The 20,440-nt window shown below is 40.7% G+C and overlaps 1 protein-coding gene across 1 annotated transcript in view; it reads right to left on the bottom strand.

Moving 5' to 3' along the window:
* The window catches only part of ADCY1 (adenylate cyclase 1), a 295,043-nt gene that overhangs the window by 187,511 nt on the left and 87,092 nt on the right, over window positions 1-20,440 (bottom strand). The window contains exon 2 of the mRNA XM_073003860.2: window positions 9,581-9,730. Within this exon, the coding sequence (XP_072859961.2) occupies window positions 9,581-9,730 (150 nt within the window). The remainder of the gene's footprint in view (window positions 1-9,580; window positions 9,731-20,440) is intronic.

The following is a 20,440-nucleotide window of genomic DNA, read 5'->3' as shown; positions in this document are numbered from 1 at the left end:
TTTTGGAGGGAAAAGAAAATTTAGAAGAATTTGCTAGAAAAAGCTCATGGGAAGAAAAAATTTGCCTCAACTGCCAAGAGAGGGGCCATATTGATTCCCAGTGTCTTAAAACAAAACAAAATAAAGAAAATTTACCTCAGAAAGTGAATTTAAAAGAGGCAAAGTCTGTGTATTACATTCAGAACAGCCAGATGACTCCCCCTAGAGAAGGCCCTGTAGCCATAGAAACGAAAGCAGAGGCAGCTAAGCTCTCTAAAATTGATACATTTAGAGGGAAAATCTCAAGTTATGATGAAAATATTCCTATTGCTGCTGCATCAGTTCTTATAGGCACTGATCTCTCAAAACATGTCAAGAGTGCCTTTGTGATTACACAATTACTACCAGAACAAAATGAGGCAGCAGAAAAGATTACTGATTTTCAAGAGGGAGTTAGAAATCTACCCCAAGCTGAGGCAATTTCTCTGGAAATACCTCAGGAAAATATATTTGTCCAAAAGCAGCTAGCAGACCCCACTTTAAAAGGCTGTTTTGAAAAAGTGGCTGGCAAAGGATTATCCCTTAAACAAGGGTTGCTATACAGAGAAAAACAGTTAAATATTTTAAAAGGGGAACTTGAGATTAGAAGCCAGTTAATGGTACCAGATAAGTATTCAGTCATAGTTGATGCACATTTGTGTATAAGTGAAATCAACCAGAGAATAACCCAGAAGTTTTATTGGCCTGAAATAGAAAAACAGGTTAGAAATTTCTGTCAGAAAGTTGATATGTGCCAGAAACAGAGTTATAACAGTGACCAGACTGAGGTTAAGATGTGCCCTTTACCAGAAGTATCTACACCGGCTAAAAATATTGAAGCAGACATTATAGAACCATCTTTTACATCCAGGCTTATAAATAGATTGTGGCAGATTTGTGGAGTAAAACACTTAGAGAATTCTCCCTATCATCCAGAAAGTGATGGGTTGGCAGAGAGATTCAATGTGACCCTCATGAGGATGATTAGAGCCTATTTAGCTGAGAACCATAATAACTGGGACCAAAACTCACAGTTACTTTTATATGCCTACAGATCAGTCCCACAAGAGAGTACTGGTTTCAGCCCTTTTGAGCTCTTATTTGAGAGACATGTGAGGGGTCCGCTTGATCTCATTAACCAAATTGGGAACAGATTGTTAAAGAAGACCCCCAAAATGTGGTCACATGTGTAGACTCTGTGGTAAACAGCCTCGAAAGAAATCTGGATTTGGCTGCTGAGAATCTAAGACCACAAAAAGTCAAACTGAAAATGTGGTATGACAAAAAGGCTAGGGAACTTCAGTTTATTCCTAGAGATGAGGTCTTTCTGGTGAGGCCCATCAAGGGGAACAAGTTACAACTGAACTGGAACAGTCCATATGGAGTTATTCATGAAATGAGTAACCTCAATGACATTCTTGAGGGAGTTGAACACCTAGACAAAAGGGTTGTTCATGTAAATGCCCTTAAGCCTTCTTATAGTGAAGAAAAAAATGTGCTGTTTGAAATGAAAGCAGCTGATAAAAGAGAACATGAGTTACCTTTCTGGAAAGGGAGGGGTCAATAAAAGTTCATCTCAGAGGAGGTGCAGATCAGCCCTGCTCTATTCATAGAACAGCAGAGTGATTTAACATTAGTTAATAAGTATCAGCAGGTTTTCTACAGCAAACCTAATGTAGCCAAAGGAATGTTACATCAGATTGATGCAGAGCTGATGAAGAAAAGGAGCAAGGACCTCGTTCCATGGTCCAATGACTGCAAGGTGGCTTTTGGAAAGCTAAAAGAAGCATTTACCAACCACTCTGGGTTGCATGCTCCAGACGTAAATAAAGAATTCATCGTCTACACCAATACTTCGAAGGCTGGGGTAGGAGTCGTGCTGTACCAGTGTGATGACAACGGAGACCAGCATCCTGTGTCCTACCTGATCCAGAAACTTCGAAAGAAAAAAAAGCACCTGTCGACCATCGGAAAAGAGTGTTGGGCCATTGTTTACGTGATCCAGAAAGTGAAGGCCTACATCTGGAAAAGACACTTCGTTTGGTGCATGGACTACTCACCTTTTATATGGCCAAAGACTATGAAAGCCCAGAACAGTGAACTAATGAGGTGGGCTCTCCTTTTGCAGGACTATGACTTGGAGGGTAAGGTTGTCAAAGGGACAATGAACTGTGTTGCAGACACCTTATCCCGAAGACCTGACGACGACGGCTGAACAAACATGGACTCTTAAAATATAACTATGTGTAAAAGTTATAAAAAAGTGTTATTGTTGTTGCATTATTATCTGTGTATATACTTATGCAATTGCTTGTTTAGAAAGTAAGTATATTTGAAAAGATATGGTTATGCATAAAAGTGTTAAATGGTTGTGCTAAGTGTTGGATTGGGGTATATGCATTGTTTTATTTGATGTGCAGTTGTTTTGGGGTGAAAAGCACCTTAGCTTTCCCCCCACAAAACAACTTTTATAAGGGGGGAGGTAATGTGACGGCAGCTGTGATGTCATCTGCCCGTCACTGCTGTAGCTAGAGTTTATCTGCCTATAGCATGACGGGAGGTGGGACTTCAGAGGGTGGAGCCATGGTATTTAAGGGGGGAGTGAATGAGGTGAGAGTCAGATAGGGATTTGGTTAGGGTCTGGTTAGGGACTTAGGGAGTTAGGGCTTATACCTGTCGTGTAGTACTGTGCTATATTTTGAGAGAAAGTCTGAAAGAGAGTGTGTGTGTGATACTTTATATTGATTGCCTTATTATTTCGTTGATACAGTGATTTACCATTTCTTCTGTTATTATAAATAAACACAAGTTTTTATTTTAAAAATCATTTATTTGCCTGAAGAGTCTCTTATGAAGGAATGGTTGGTGGCAGCGTGAACAAAGTGTGTGTATGTAAGAGTGACGTGACACCTCCTTTGTGACGTGTGAGGAGGCTGTCACACTCATGCAAATGAGAACCAGACTGTGAGTGACAGGGGTGATGTGGAGCAACCGTCACACCTCTCCTCTACTGAATTAAATTCTACTGGCCTCTTGGCCTTGCGGGGGGGGGGGAGAGTGTGGTCTGGACCATTGGCTCAGCTCCCTGCTCCAGCATTGCCCTGTCTTAATCTGTTTAGAAGCCTAATCCCTTTCCCTCATACCTGCTCCAACTAGTACAAATCCTAAATTTAATATGTTTGGTCATTAACACTAATAACACACTTTTTAAGACCAATTCCCTTTTCCCAATTATGTTAATCATCTTGTAAAAGTATTATTTATCATAAACACCAAAACGTCTATATTATTTGAAACAAGCCTTAACAGAATATTATCTACCATTAATACCACAGTTTCTATATTTTGCTACCCCCCATTACCGATATTTTGCTTCAAAAATGTTATTCTTTTTTTCCTTGCCAGTTCTCCTCTTTACTCTCTGGATCTATCCCATCTGGTTACTTTAAAAGGGGGGGGTTCCTCTTATTAAACATTGTTGTAATCTTTCCCAGGACTCCCCACTGAGTTATATTTCTATTTTGTCTTTTCCTCCACTCTATATTTTCCCTCCAAGAACCTGTTCTTCCTTTGCAATCTCCTCCTCTTCCTCCATCCGTTGCTCTGGCTCCTGCTTCTGGCCATCCAGCTTGGTTATTTATTTAATTTATTTATTTAATTTATATGCCACCCACACTACCCAGAGGTCTCTCCATTTTTCTTTGGTTATAAGTCCAGAATTCATCAGAAAATTTAGAGCTGATCTCACCGAAGTAATATTTTAGTATTTCCCATTGTGATAGATTTTCATATGAACTGGGTAATCCCCATATATACTTGATGCCCTTTGCAATTAAAATAACTGTATAACTCACATTTTTCTTCTGTATGCCATTGTTTCGCTGCAATAGTCACGGAAAATCATAATGTCACCATTGCCAATTTTTCCCTTAAAAACTTCATAAGATCCTCTCTTTTTTCCTGTAGTTTGCAAATCTGACCAACAGGTGATGCAGTTGACCTCTGACTTTCTTTGAAGCTCTGTGCAATCTTTCCAGGTTATATAATGTCCATTCCATTTTGTTTAACCAGTGTAATATTAATTTTGGTAATTCTTTTTCTCTTTAGTCATTTTTAGATAATTCTTTAATTCGTATATTTAATCTTTGTGAAAAATCTTGTTGTGTGATTAACTGGGTCTTTAAATCTGTGATGTCTCTTTCTTGATCCATAAGTCTAAAAGCATTTCATTCCACCAATGCCCCCCTCCCCTTCTTCTGACAACTGTTGCAGGCATTGCGCTTCACTTTAATTCACTCCTACTTCACTCCTATTGCCCGGGGTACTGTACTTAATTTACTTATCTATAAGTGACCAGATCCTCCTTTTCTCACCCTTCTATTTCCATTGGACAGGAATATTAGGGAAGTTCAGCCTATCACCATTTTGTTCCAGGTCACACCCCCAGAACTGCTCTTTTTTTAAAACAAAAGTTAAATTTTTTATAACCCAATTACCAATACTATCACCTACTCAGCAATATATTTGTCAGTACAAATAATACCAATCTATTCCTACAGTCCCTTAATATATTCATTCTATCAAATTTAAAAGACAACAGATCAATATCCCAGTCGACTTTTCAAACTATCATTTTTTTCTGTTTAATTCCAAACCAAAAAGTAACAAACGGTACCAAATTTTAACGAAATTATTTTCTTGTATGTCTCCTTTAAGCAATCTAAAATGAGTAGTCAATTTTCCATTGGTGCTCTTGCCCCCACACTATCCAAATATCTTCAGAAGGAAAGTCCTTGCACATTTCTCCAGATTCAGGCACTTTCAATTCTCCAGCTCCTACAAGAATCACCACCAACTCGAGCAACTAAATTCTAATCTTCTCTGGTAAATGATAGGAACAGTAGTAATGTTTTCATCAGGAACTGTTTCTTACTGTGTTAACTTATACAAGCACTCTATTCTACCATGCCACAATGATTTGACATTTGGACAGGTGGTACATATATGTTTCAATGATCCTTTTGGATCACATTTTCTCCGACACATCTAGTATCTCCTTATTAATTTTATGAACTTTTATAAGACACAGATGCCATCTATAAACTGTTTTTAATACTACTTCCCTAGACTTAACCAATTGTGATTTATAACATTCTGCACTCCATATTTCTGTGCACAATTCTTGTGATAAATTAGTTTGTTTTCCAAATTGTCTTAATTCCCGTATCTCTCCCATATTCTTCACTAACAATGTTTTTATAAATTACTGAGACTAATCCTATTTTTTTATTATTAAAATCATCTTCTATACAATAGCCCTCTAATGTCATGAGCTTTCTGGTAGAACCTGAGCTGGGCTGCAAAAACATTTATTTGAATTAATTGGAGCCTATTAGCTTTTACTTGAGTAGTTATAACTTTTAGTGGTTCTGTTGAAATTGGTTTTTCTCTTATAAATTTATTTATTTACTTATTTTTAAACATTTTCAAATAAAATCTCTAATCCTATATATTCCAGTTTCTTTCCATTGTTTAAATTGTGCATCGTTATCTTGAAATTTAAAATTAGGATGGTCCAGAAAAGAGCATAATGGAGATATGGGATGAGCCAAGACATTCATATATTTCTGCCATATGTGAATTAATTCACTAGTAAAAGGGTTTCGTATTTTAACCCTGTTTCTTGGTTAGAATATCTATGTATGAGTTAACAACACAGATATCTCCAGCTCCCTCCATATGTGTCCAGTTGAGGGTCTTATTCATTTGTACAAGTTTGAGAAAAAAGGAGAATAGATGCCACTTTTGCAGGCCCTGCAAGGACAAGATGACTAAGTAAATGGTCATGCTAAATAATCAGTATACAGTGGTGCCTCGCTTAACAAGTGCACCATATAGCGATGTTTCCGTATAGCGATCCCTTTTTTGGGATCGCTATACGGAAACATACCCGATCGTCGCAATGGGGAAAACCCGCATTGCGAAGATCGGGTATTGCGGTGGCCATTTTGGAGCCGCCGAACAGCTGATCGGCGGTTCCAAAATGGCCGCCGGAAGCCCGGAAATGGCTGCCGGCAGCCGTTTTCGCGCCCTGCCCTCGCTTAGCGAAGGCGCGAAAATGGCTGCCGGCAATTGGAATCCTCGCTGAACGGGTAAGTAAGAAAGGTATTGGAACACATTAAACTAAGTTTAATGCGTTTCAATACATTTTCCCTACCCGTTTAGCTACGATTTCGCATAGCGAGGGTTAATCCGGAACGGATTAACCTCGCTATGCGGGGCACCACTGTATGCTCTTTGTTAATTGTTTAGCAGACATAAAGAATTTAGGGAAGTCTTGAGAAAATAATAAAGTACAAATATGGGAGGTACCCTACTGTACTGACAAGAAAATTGAACAATTAAGCTTAGCTAATAATAAAAAAAACTGTATGGGTCAGTAAGAACGGCCACACAAAGGTTAAGAAAAGGGGAACATGTACCAAATAAGGAGAAAAAGGAATAGGAGTCTAGGGTCAAGTTAATATGGGGAATGGAAGATGTAAACAGGCGTGGGCCTTCACATGATCGGATAGGCTGTACATCTTGGACCGATGGAAAACAAGGGAGGGACCATGCGGCAGGGAACAGGGAATAAATATCGAGCTATCTGTATTGATTAGTATTCCTACCTAGTTAGGAGACCCGCTTTTGCAAAAGTGCTTTTTATTAAAGGAAATCTACTTGAATTAATGGTTGTTTGGTTAGTGTATTAAATAACAAGGGTGTGAGCGTTTCTCACAGAAGAAAGCCGGAAGATGGACAGTAGATGGACAAAACCTTGAGCTGTCTAGAATTATGTCAGATGGACCACAGCTTCTATGAGCCCTAGAAAGCACAGCCTAGGAATTTTTAGAAATATCTAATCCTATATATTCCAGTTTCTTTCCATTGTTTAAATTGTGCATTGTTTATTCATTCATTCATTCATTCACTCATTTTATTTATATCCCATCTATCTGGACAATTACGACAACTCTAGGCGGCTTACAACATACGCTGCTTAGCATTGTAGGGAAGCTGCTTGCCTGTGTTGTGCTGAAGAGGCTCCAGGTGTTTGCAGACAGAGTCTATCCAGAATCACAGTGTGGATTTCGAGCTAATAGATCCACCACTGACATGATATTTTCCCTCAGACAGCTGGAGGAGAAATGCAGGGAACAACAACAGCCACTCTTTGTGGCCTTCATAGATCTCACAAAGGCCTTTGATATCAGATCCCTTTGACATCCGAAGCGGAGTGAAACAGGGCTGTGTCCTCGCACCAACCCTTTTTGGGATCTTTTTTGCTGTCATGCTGAAGCATGCCTTTGGAACTGCAACAGAAGGTGTCTATCTCCAGACTAGATCAGACGGAAAGCTCTTTAATCTCTCTAGATTGAGAGCAAGGACCAAAGTCCAACTGAAATGCATGCGGGACTTCCTGTTCGCAGATTATGCAGCCATTGTTGCCCACTCTGTAGAAGACCTCCAACAACTCATGAATCAATGGTTGTTGTGGGTTTTTCGGGCTTCATGAATCATTTCAGCAAGGCCTGCCAAGACTTTGGACTAACAATCAGCCTGAAGAAAACACAAGTCATGGGCCAGGGCATGGACTCACCTCCTTCTATTACCATCTCCACACAAGAATTGGAAGTTGTTCATGACTTTGTATACCTTGGCTCAACCATCTCTGACACCCTCTCTCTAGATGTCGAGCTGGATAAACGCACTGGCAAAGCAGCTACCATGTCCTCTAGACTCACAAAGAGAGTATGGCTCAATAAGAAGCTGACGACACATACCAAGATCCAGGTCTATAGAGCCTGTGTCCTGAGCACACTCCTGTACTGCAGCGAGTACTGGGCCTTTTGTGCACGGCAGAAGAGGAAGCTGAACACCTTTCATATGTGTTGCCTCCGATGGATTTTTGGTATCACTTGGCAGGACAAAGTTCCAAATAGAGTAGTCCTAGAATGAGCTGGAATTTTTAACATGTATACATTACTGAAACAGTGACATCTATGTTGGCTTGGGCACGTCGTGAGAATGGCTGATGGTCGGATTCCAAAGGATCTCCTGTATGGCGAATTAGTGCAGGGAAATCGCCCCAGAGGGAGACCACAGCTGTGATACAAGGATATTTGCAAGTGGGATCTGAAGGCCTTAGGAATAGACCTGAACAGATGGGAAAACCTGACATCTGAGCGTTCAGCCTGGAGGCAGGCACTGCATCATGGCCTCTCCCAATTTGAAGAGACCCTTGTCCAGCAGGCCAAGGCAAAGAGGAAGTCACAAAAGCAGCAAAACCAGGGAGCTGAAAGGGGACAGATTGGATTTGTCTTCAGTGTGGAAGAGATTGTCACTCTCAAATCAGCCTCTTCAGCCACACTGGATGCTGTTCCAGTCCTCCATACAGAGCACGTTACCATAGTCTTTCGAGACTGAAGAATGCCTAACTAATGTCTAATTGTTAACATGAAATGATGTGGAATTGGGATTTCAGTTATAAATGGGTACAGGAAGTTACTTTAGAGAGTAAGCAGATGGTAAAATCATCCCAGCCTGGATCAGTCTTGATTGTGCTAAACAAATTGCTTCAAGGTCCACTACATCATTTGGGGCAATTCTTGCATCCACATACAAGGCTCAACCACACTGAACAGCAACCCTGCTTAGTACAACCTAGGGGAAAAGATTTCTCAACATCATTAAGTTGCTGGTTGGCTGTCCCTTTGGTGAAGCGACTTAATGATCTTGAAAAACTGAAAGATTTCTTCCACCACCACCACCACCACCAGCAGCAGCAGCAGAAGCAGAAGAAGCAGCAGAAGCAGAAGAAGAAGCAGAAGAAGCAGAAGAAGCAGAAGAAGAAGAAGAAGAAGAAGAAGAAGAAGAAGAAGAAGATCTGCCAACTTAAACAGCTTGATGAAACAATTCATCCAAACTGCTATTTCAAATTAGGACTGCTTTTTTTTTTAGTGTGTTTTGTCAAACAGTGATATTTCTAAACCAAAGAATAACATTATGTTCATTCTCAACTACTCTCTTTATGGAACTCTTATGCCAACTCTGTAAATGTCAATTCCTTTCTTAAGTTACATTCTCTGCAGCTTCACTTCAATGATCTTGTTGTAGAGGAAATGCCTTTAAGACTATTTATTCATAACATCAATTCAATGTTTTCTTTGACGATATTGCTCATTCATTTCAAATTACACCAGTTTAGTTTGTTCCTCTGAAGTATCCCCACCCCCACATCTTACTAATATTTCCAGGAATAAGAAGAGAAGAAGCATGACTCTGAAAACCAATTTGCAAATTAAAATATTTTATATAATTTGAGTAAAATAATTACCTAACAAGTGAAGAGCAAGACAGCTGTGTGTCCCAGAAATCACAACAAAATTTGAAACTAGATGCATTTCCATACATATTAGCCTCTTGTCATACAGGGTAGCAAGACATTGATACATGCCAGTGTAATGTCCCCCCCCCCAAAAAAAAACGATTAAAAAAATAAGAACACAATTCAACTGACCTGTTTTTCATTTTCATCTTCCAGCTTCAGCCTGTCCTCTATGCAGTTCCTGGCCTGAAGGAAAGCCTTCCTCTGTGCCCTTTCTGTCAAAATTCTTACAAAGACGCCATACAAATTTACACTGATAAAAAGGATAGCATTGGCCAGAAGCTGTAAGAGAAGAAAAACGAGACAAAAGAGATATATTATAGTACACACTCTCATACATTGCCATGAAATAATCATCCCAGATCCATCTTACATCTTACTTCCCTTGTATTATTTTGTCATAAAATGATTGCTGTTTAATTATCATATATCTTAGGCACCACTCTTTCTACTGAACCCATTGCCAGCTAACTCACTGCTAACTAGGAGTAACTCTCTAAGTCAAAGGATTTTCCATAAGTCCTGCTACCTTGAGGATACTAGGTACTCAAACACTTACTTCCTCTCTTCCTCACTACTCAGTTTCCCACCTGAGACTTGCATCTTCACACTTAAGTTTCTATTTAAAATGAAATCACATTCTGTCCAGTTTGTCAGCAGTTCTGAAAACAGAGTAATCATAATAGGGAAAGATTGGAATTGGACAGTGGTGGCCACAAGGCTATCAAATAACAGATATACGATGCTGTAACCAAATATGCTAATACAGCAAAAGAAGATTCTAATATTTCACTTGCTGGCATAATTCTTCATGGGACTCCAACTCATCATGAGTGAAGATAAATAATGACACCTAGAAAGGAATAGAGGAAATAAAATAGATACAACTTTCCAGCTGCATCACTGCCATTAAAGGTACATAAAGTTATAACCTGGCAAATCTGACAGCATATGAAAATGCCACAGCCAGAGGCAGGAAGCTGGCTTCAAGTTTAAATGGCCATGGTATCCTCACTGTCATGTACTGTGAACTTCCTTCCTTCCTTCCTTCCTTCCTTCCTTCCTTCCTTCCTTCCTTCCTTCCTTCCTTCCTTCCTTCCTTCCTTCCTTTGTAATATCACCATACTTTTAGCCAACCTGATCATTATTATTTATGTAGTGTGGTGGCAATAGCTGCCTGCTTTCTACTGAACTAAGAAGGCCTTACCGACCATCTTTTTAGCAATTGGTGGCAAAAGGTGTGTAGATTTCTAGAATCAAGTATTTTATTGTAAGGTTATCTGTAGACACACAACATAAACTTAAAGCAGCATACTGTCCAGTCTGGAAATCCAATCAAAGCTACACAATTTTAGTTCTGCCCTATAGAAAAGTTTGTCTGTGTGTGAGAACATTCAGCCACCCTCATATACTAAGCGAGTGGTCCCCAACCTTTTCAGGACCATGGACCGGTTGGGTGGTGGGCTTGGGGGGGCACTCCTGCACTTGCTGGTGTGTGTGTTGTGCTCACACACATGCACGTGAGGGTGACATGCCCCCGTAAGTGTGACACTCCCCCTACACGAGCATGACACACCCTCCCCTGTGAGCGCAACATGCCCACCATGCATGCGGGACGGCAGAGATCCATCTCTGCAACCCAGTTCCGGCAAGCCCACAGATCAGCAGTGGGCCATGGACTGGGAGTTGGGGACCCCTACTCTAAACCCAATTTATCCCAAATATTAAGTCTGTCATATGTTAATTTTGATCATTTTATGTTACTAAAAACCACTTTTAACATACTTGCAGCCTTCCAGATGTTTTGGACTTTTATTCCTGTCAGCCCCAAATAGCAGGGCCAGTGGTCAGCAATGCAAATAGTTATAGTTCAAAACAGCTATAGAATACCAGCTTGAGAAACACTGGTCTAGATGACCTCGAACTTTTTTCCACCTCTAAGTGTTAGATCCAGGTTTAGATGCATGCAACTGGACCAATATAAGGAACTTCCCCACTTCTTTTCACCATAGGAAGGCCTCCAGTCCTTTGAAAATACTATATGGAGAATTATATCCACTACTGAATGGGGTACACAGGGTTGTGTGGGAACTATAGGGAAAAGAAAAATATATAAAAACTGGGTAGAAACAATATTTTTGAGGAAACCATAAAATGCAAAAAGATATAATAATATAAAATGATATGGTTATGACTGTCAAAATGTATATCAAAATATCTGAAGAATTTGTGATAAATATTGAAATAATTGACCTGTATCAGAGTGGGAGCTTAATAAAAAGAAAGCTATGAGAGTATCATCTTCAATAGAAATGCCTGGGAGAAGGGCAGAAAGTAGAAATCATAATGGAACCATACAAAAAGGAATCTCAAATAGAAATACAGTGGTACCTCAACTTACGAACTTAATCCGTATTGGAACAGCGTTCGTATGTCAAAAAGTTCGTAAGTCGAGGCAAACTTTTCCATAGGAATGCACTGAAAACCATTTAATCTGTACATGCTGTTTTTTGTTCTTATGTCGAGGCACTATTCTTAAGTTGAAGCATTTGTTCCCATAGGAACTAATGCAAAGCCAGTTAATCCGTACTCTACCACTAGGGGGAGAATTTTTTTATTTTTTCTTCTTCTTTTGACCTAAGATGAACTGAGGTCAAAAAAAAGGGCAGGAAGGGTTTGTTCATTTGCAAGTCGAGGCTTCGTTCGCAAGTCGAAGCAACATTTTGCAAACAGAGCCGTTCGCAACTCAAAACGTTTGCAAGTGGAGACGTTCGTAAGTTGAGGCAGCACTGTATACAGAAAGAAATGAGTCACAAGCCTGAGGAATTTTAAACATCTGATGTGCTAGGTTTTTTCTATCAGTAGTATTTTCTAGAGCTATGCTCCTTTTTACAGTTTTGTTTAGTCATTTAGTCGTGTCCGACCCTTCGTGACCCCATGGACCAGAGCACGCCAGGCCCTCCTATCTTCTACTGCCTCCCGGAGTTGTGTCAAATTCATGTTGGTTGCTTCGCAGACACTGTCCAGCCATCTCATCCTCGGTCGTCCCCTTCTCCTCTTGCCATCACACTTTCCCAACATCAGGGTCTTTTCCAGGGAGTCTTTTCTTCTCATTAGATGGCCAAAGTACTGGAGCCTCAGCTTCAGGATCTGTCCTTCCAGTGAGCACTCAGGGTTGATTTCCTTTAGAATTGATAGGTTTGTTCTCCTTGCAGTCCAGGGGATTCTCAAGAGTCTCCTCCAGCACCACAATTCAAAGGCATCAATTCTTTGGCGGTCTGCTTTCTTTATGGTCCAGCTCTCACTTCCATAAATCATGACAGGAAAAACCATAGCTTTGACTATTCGGACTTTTGTTGGCAAGGTAATGTCTCTGCTTTTTAGGATGCTGTGAAGGTTTGTCATCGCTTTCCTCCCAAGAAGCAGGCGTCTTTTAATTTCGTGGCTGCTGTCTCTATCTGCAGTGATCATGGAGCCCAGGAAAATAAAATCTGTCACTGCCTCCATATCTTCCCCTTCTATTTCCCAGGAGGTGATGGGACCAGTGGCCATGATCTTAGTTTTTTTGATGTTGAGTTTCAGACCGTTTTTTGCACTCTCCTCTTTCACCCTCATTACAAGGTTCTTTAATTCCTCCTCACTTTCTGCCATCAGAGTGGTGTCATCTGCATATCGGAGGTTGTTGATATTTCTTCCGGCAATCTTAATTCCAGTTTGGGATTCCTCCAGTCCAGCCTTCCGCATGATGTATTCTGCATACAAGTTGAATAAGCTGGGGGACAATATACAGCCTTGTCGTACTCCTTTCCCAATTTGAACCAATCAGTTGTTCCATATCCATATCCAGTTCTAACTGTTGCTTCCTGTCCCACATATAGGTTTCTCAGCAGATAGATAAGGTGGTCAGGCACTCCCATTTCTTTAAGAACTTGCCATAGTTTGTTGTGGTCCACACAGTCAAAGGCTTTTGCATAGTCAATGAAGCAGAAGTAGATATTTTTCTGGAACTCTCTGGCTTTCTCCATAATCCAGCGCAAATTAGCAATTTGGTCTCTAGTTCCTCTGCCTCTTTGGAATCCAGCTTGTACTTCTGGGAGTTCTCGGTCCACATACTGCTGAAGCCTACCTTGGAGGATTTTGAGCATAACCTTGCTAGCGTGTGAAATGAGTGCAATTGTGTGGTAGTTGGAGCATTCTTTGGCACTGCCTTTCTTTGGGATTGGGATGTAGACTGATCTTTCCAATCCTCTGGCCACTGTTGGGTTTTCCAAACTTGCTGGCATATTGAATGTAGCACCTTAACAGCATCATCTTTCAAGATTTTAAATAGTTCAACTGGAATGCCATCACCTCCACTGGCCTTGTTGTTAGCCAGGCTTTCTAAGGCCCACTTGACTTCACTCTCCAGGATGTCTGGCTCAAGGTCAGCAACTACATTGTCCGGGATATCCAAATCTTTCTGATATAATTCCTCTGTGTATTCCTGCCACCTCTTCTTGATGTCTTCTGCTTCTGTTAGGTCCCTCCCATTTTTGTCTTTTATCATGTCCATCTTTGCGCAAAATGTTCCTCTAATATCTCCAATTTTCCTGAACAGATCTCTGGTTTTTCCTTTTCTGTTATTTTCCTCTATTTCTTTGCATTGTTCATTTAAGAAGACCCTCTTGTCTCTCCTTGCTATTCTTTGGAAGTCTGCATTCAACTTTCTGTAACTTTCCCTATCTCCCTTGCATTTTGCTTCCCTTCTCCTCTCTGCTATTTCTAAGGCCTCGTTGGACAGCCATTTTGCTTTCTTGCATTTCCTTTTCTTTGGGATGGCTTTTCCCACTCTTTTGTTGACTATGAGGTCCACTCCATTCCTTCTACGGGATTCTTGCCCACAATAGTAGATATGATAATCATCTGAGCTGAATTCGCCCATTCCTGTCCATTTTAGTTCACTGATGCCCAGGATGTCGATGTTTATTCTTGCCATCTCCTGTTTGACCACCTCCAGCTTCCCAAGGTTCATAGATCTTACATTCCAGGTTCCTATGTATTTTTCTTTGTAGCATTGGATTTTCCTTTCACTTCCAGGCATGTCCACAGCTGAGCGTCCTTTCAGCTTTGGCCCAACCACTTCATTAGCTCTGGAGCTACTTGTACTTGTCCTCCACTCTTCCTCAGTAGCATGTTGGACGCCTTCCGACCTGAGGGTCCCATCTTCCAGCGTCATATCTTTTAGCCTTTTGTTTCTGATCATGGGGCATTCTTGGCAAAGATACTGGAGTGGCTTGCCATTTCCTACTCCAGATGGATTGCGTTTAGTCGGAACTCTCCACTATGTCCTGTCCGTCTTGGGTGTCCCGACCGACGCCCGAGACGGTCTTCCGGGCCACTTTTCCAATGAATCTCTATTTCTAGACATGCAGTCAAGTGCATAAAGAAAACCAACTGTTTGTGCTTTAATTTACTATTATTCCCCCCCCTGAAAAAGGGGGGAGGTAAAAGACCAAATGAAGGGAAGAGATGAATAGACCATTCAGTAATTTCTTCCATCTCTGTAAAGGCCTTCTCCTCAAACTGGGAAACTGCTGAGCAACTCCACCACATATGTAAAGAAAAGCCAAGTATACACTACAACCTCCAGTACTTTGATCTAGGATTGTGTTGATGTGCTTTAACTAAAACTAGTGTGCTAGCAGCACCCATTCTGTTGCTGCTCCCAGGCTTTGGAACTTCATCCCACAGGAGGCTAGATTGGCCCCATCTTTCCTATCCATTTGCTAGCAGGCAAAGACTTTTCTCTTCAGGGAAGCTTTCCCTCAGTGTCTGGCTACCTGAATGGGATTTTTAAATTGATTTCTATGGAGTACTGCTTTGGATGTGATTTTAGTATTGCTTTTGTTTACCATTTCTCAGAGTGGTAACTATTTCTTTTTAATATTTTTATACATATTGTTTTTAGCTTTAAATATTATCTTTTAACGATATAAGCTATATTTGTATACTAATTGTTTTTAGCTTTAAATATTGTCTTTCAGTGATGTAAGCCACCTTGTGTTCTTTTTAAGGGGAAAGGTGGGGTAACAATATTTTAAATATATAAATAGTATTTGAGGATCTAGGAGCCTTGGTGCCCCCCTATTTTATAGATACCTCTGTTAATGCTTTAAATCATTTCAAAAGAACTGTCCAAAAATAGTGGCTTGGGGGGGGGTATGTTGTGCAAGTTGATTGACACTTGCCCTCAGTAGATGGTGTGTGAAAACTGCCATATTTTAAAGAGGGTTTTAAAAACAATTTTGAGAGCCATTTTCTGGAATTAGACTTTAAAAATAATGTGTTAATTCTTACAACGTATTTTCAAGATCAGGTTTTAATATTACTGTTGCATAAACAGATAAAGAAAGGAATGCTGAACGAAGGAAAATCTCTGTGTTACATATAGGTATGCAAATGACAGAAGAACTTTTCTTGAAATATATGCCTCATGTATGCTGGCATCAAAGGGAATCGTTTTCTCAAAATAGCTTTCAAATCTGAATGGAAGGGCTGCAATAAAAGCAGACATTGTGTCTCATATTTTATTATCGTTAAAATACAGAAGTTTTTTATGGGGGAAGAAAGAAACTTTACTTCACAGGATAATCACATGTTTATTTTTGCACTTTTTTTCAAGGAATTCTCTGCATAGAGTTTATCTCCCTTCTCACTGTTCAGCATCATATTATACCTTTTTAAAAAAATAACCTGAGAAGAGAAATATAAGGGGCTGCAGTCTATAAGCAGAGACAGGGAAACATTATGTAATGTTACTTTGTGGGGAGATTTCAGAATAAGAGTCTAAAATTAGATCTGCTTTCTAAACACCACCCCAGCCATTCACTTTAGCACACAGCAACAGGCTATGGGTTATCAATCAAGCTTTAACAACCAAAGCGTACGTCAACTTTTCTAGTAGAGCCATTTCAGAAATTGGTGAGAGGAAAGAGAAGCTTGGGAACTGGCATGACCTACACTTGGTGATAACCAAGATAAGGTTGATGAGAAAAGACCTTTCCAACAAAATTTCTAGTTGTCACAAGAAACAGAGATATGAGTGATACTGGGGAGTAGTATTCTGACTCAGGTGGTGATTAAACACCTAAACCACGTAGCTAAACCAATTCTGCTGCTTTTGTAAATTGTTCTGGTGCCATTATGCTTTTTATACTATTTATACAGTTTTTTTGTTTGTTTAGTTTTCTGTTGTTTTAATTTGTTTTCAAACTGCCCAGAATAGTGCTTTTGCACTAATGGGGTTGTATATAAATAAAAGAAATAAACAAATTAGCTATCCAGCTGTTAGTAACCAGAGTGTGGGGGAAAACATGTTTATATTAGCATATTAATAGTAAATAATTATTTCTACAGAGCAGAAAAAGTGAACTTGGAGCACGGTGGTTAAACTGCAGTACTGCAGTCAAACCTCTGCTCATGACCTGGGTTCTATCCAATTGGGCTAAGGAAGCTGGCTCAAGGTTGATCCAAATGGGCTCAGTCTTCTATCCTTCCAAGGTTGGTAAATTGAGTACCCAGCTCACTGGAGGCAATGTGTAGCGTGCATAATTAAGCTGCCCAGAGTGCTTTAAAAACACTATGGGATGGTATACAAGCAACCCGTTTGCTTTGCTTTGAACTGCTACGTCTAATTGTTTAAAAATGACATTTTGAAAGTAAAATTAATTGTACTTTCAAATCCTGATTTTTAGAAGATTAGATGCATTAGTTTGCTTATTCTGTTTAATGCAAAAGTCATTGTTCTAATGTTAACATACTACATTTAAGCTCTGACAGTGCCTGCAGGTGCCTTGTTTCTTTGCTGTCATACTGAAAACTGGCTTTGTCCTCTGACACCCTCCCTGTGGTTGTGCCAAACAAAAGGCATGGACACCAACAGCTAGCAGTACCTAGGCATTAGGAAATTATTGTAATGGGCATGCTGACTGAACCATGAACAGTGGGAATCCCAGCAGGAAATGCCAGCAGCATTGGAGAAGCAGAGGACAGATTGAAGAGGGGAGTGGGCAAATAACCCGGGCTTCACTGGCAAGTAGACTGGAGAAGCATGTAGGATGGCAACTGTGCCAATAGCATGGAGCACAGCACAGTTGATTGAGTGAGCCCAATCACGGAGTAGCAGTCAGAAGAATGAAAGAGGCAGAAGGAGGGGTCATCAGACTGAAACATGGCATAGCTAGTACTGTGAGCAGAGTTTTCCATTCTTTCTTACTTAAAGAAGATATCCATGAAGTCCAGCAATGTGTAGCCTGCATAATTAAATTGTAAACCGCCCGGAGAGTGCTTGTAGTGCTATGGGGCGGTATATAAGTCCAATAAATAAATAAATAAATAAATAAATGGTAGGTTTGTTGAGATTTTGATATGAAAATCTATTAAATATTTATGTTGTATAGTTAAATTTAAAATGGCTGATTACCTGAGTACTGGTTGTTTTCAGGTGTGAGTATCAAGGATTAAGATTTAATGTTGTACAGCTGTGTACATGATGAAACTTTGTGTAACAGAAAATGAAGTAATGTATTTTCTGATTGGTCACAGAACTGTACATAAGTCATGTGTAAAATGAACGACTTTATCTGCTGTAAGTCAGATCACTTTTTCCTATGCTGTGTGTTGCTTCATGTCTTGTTATGCTGCCAGAGGAATGTCTGTTCTCTATGTATATATGTAAATAGACTAAGTTGTTGGTTTTACTCTCTCTGTGTCATAAGTATCTCTGCTAACCAATATCTCCTTACTCTGCTGATGTTATGAGAATACACGTTATAATCAACATTCTCAGTGTGGACTGACAATGTCTCCTGCCTGGGAAAACAATCTCTCACTGGGCACACTAGTTCATGGGAAAGACAGCAGTCCCACTGCCACCTTGGCCAGATCTCCCCAAAGAGATGCCTTCTTAGTCCAGTAAGACAAGGGATTGGTTTCTTTTGGCTTGCAGTAATAAGCTTGCCCTTTTGCTGCAGGGATGGAGGACTTGACTCTAGAATACAACTGCTGGTACTGCTATTTGAGGTGCTATGAACATTGCTAGTTTCTTCCTGCTCTGTGTCACCACACACTGCCAGCCAGACTTTCTTCAGTAGTTGCTGCTGTACACAATCAAACATTGGTTGGCATTGTCCCCTCCCCCCTCTGCTGCTGCTTAATATCCATTGCCTGTTATTTAATTCAGGGGTCCAAGAGGGTTGCTAGAATATTTCCTTCCTCCATGAGGAGGCAAACCTGTAGAGGAGGAGGTCCTTTAGCTTGCTGGCCAAGACCACCACCTGAAGTTTGGAAAAAAATGTTCTTCTACAGTATTTCCCATCCACTTAGACTGTTCCGTCCTTTTGTCCTCCATCATGCCAATCAACCTCTGGAACTTTGGGATCACATGGGTAAAGATGGCTATCTCCCTACTAAGGCCTTCCCCACTCTCAAAGTTTTGGTGGACACATTCCACTTGAGTGACAATATTCCACTCGTTTCTGCCCAGAGGAACAGCTATACCAATGGAAGTATCAAGTGCCAAATTTTGGAGTGCCCTTTGCTGTTCCAGCACTTTTTCAAGCAGGTAGAAAATTGAGTTCCGAGTTACCACATCCTGGATTAGGTGAGCCAGTGGCCTATCTCAATTTTTTCTTGTCTCTGCTGCCACAGTTCACTGCTCTGGACAATGTGGTGAAAATGCCCTGCCATCTTTCTAGTTCACTCCATTATATTAGGTATGCATGTGTCTTCCATACCCTGCAAAACACCTTGAACTACTAGGGTGAGAGAATGGGCCGTACACTGCACCCCTTTCATCTTCCCAGCCTGCAGTACCATCACCAGGTTGACTCATTGACTGTGACAAATAGAGCTTGCCTTCCTGTGGCTAGATTCCACTGGTGCAACATGACCCTTATAATCTCTCAGATGTTGTGAGATATGTGACTATTCTCCATTACAACTATATTCAACAAGGATAATCTTATCCTGCCCTTTGGATGTTGCTCTTCACCTGGTGCTTCCACCTCCCACTAGTGTCCTGTCAAGGAGAGATAGGCATGTTTTATACCCTTGCTGCTCCAGATGTCACTCGTGAAATGTACCATCTGTGCCCTAGCCAACTGCCGCTGCATCTGTTGCCTGACACCCCAAGATACATCTGGCATCACTCTGCAGCTAAGGGTCATTCAGGATGACAATTGCAGTGCTAGTTCTGCCCCAAACCTTTGAAACCAGTGTTCTCCACTAGAGAAATTGGTAGAAAATTTTGAGTAAATCTGACCAAACATGGGCCCATTGGAAAACCTATTCTGTAGCAGTGGTGGTGGTCAAAAAGTTATTTTTCTTTGCCTACACTGCATCTGAAGAGTCATCCAGTGGAGCTCTTTCTAGTGGTCAAAGCTACCACATGTCTGCTGGAGCCTTGCCCTTCCTGGCTTATAAAAACTGCCAGAAATAGAGTAGGTAGAGGAATTGTGAATGCCTCCCTGTAGCAAAGTAGGATGCCAGCATGCCTCAAAGAGGCAACAGTAAGACCATTATTCAAAAAGCCCTCCTTGGATCCCACAATACTGAATAATTACTGATTCATCTCTAATATTCCATTCTTGGGCAAGGTGTTAGAGCAGGCTGTGGCTACTCAGCTCCATAGGTTTCTGGATAAGACGGTTTATCTAGATCCATTTCAATCTGACTTCAGGCATAGTTGTGAGATGGTTTAGTTACCTTGGTGGATGACCTGCACCAAGAACTGAACAGGGAGCTGCTGGACCTCTCCCTGTTGGTTCTGCTGGATCTCTCAATGACTATCAATACCATCAACCATGATATCCTTCTGGGAAATCTCTCTGGGATGCAACCTGGAGGCACTGCTTTATGGTAGCTCTGATCCTGCCTAGAAGAGGGAACTCAGAAGGTGGAGCTGGGGAACTCCCTGGCTCCTGGCCTGCACGGTCCCTTGAGGTTCTGTTTTGT

Source organism: Pogona vitticeps, chromosome 6 (assembly GCF_051106095.1).
Source record: "Pogona vitticeps strain Pit_001003342236 chromosome 6, PviZW2.1, whole genome shotgun sequence".
Classification (NCBI taxonomy): domain Eukaryota; kingdom Metazoa; phylum Chordata; class Lepidosauria; order Squamata; family Agamidae; genus Pogona; species Pogona vitticeps.
The sequence above is the reverse complement of the archived record's forward strand: the minus strand, read 5'-3'. Positions and strand labels throughout refer to the sequence as shown.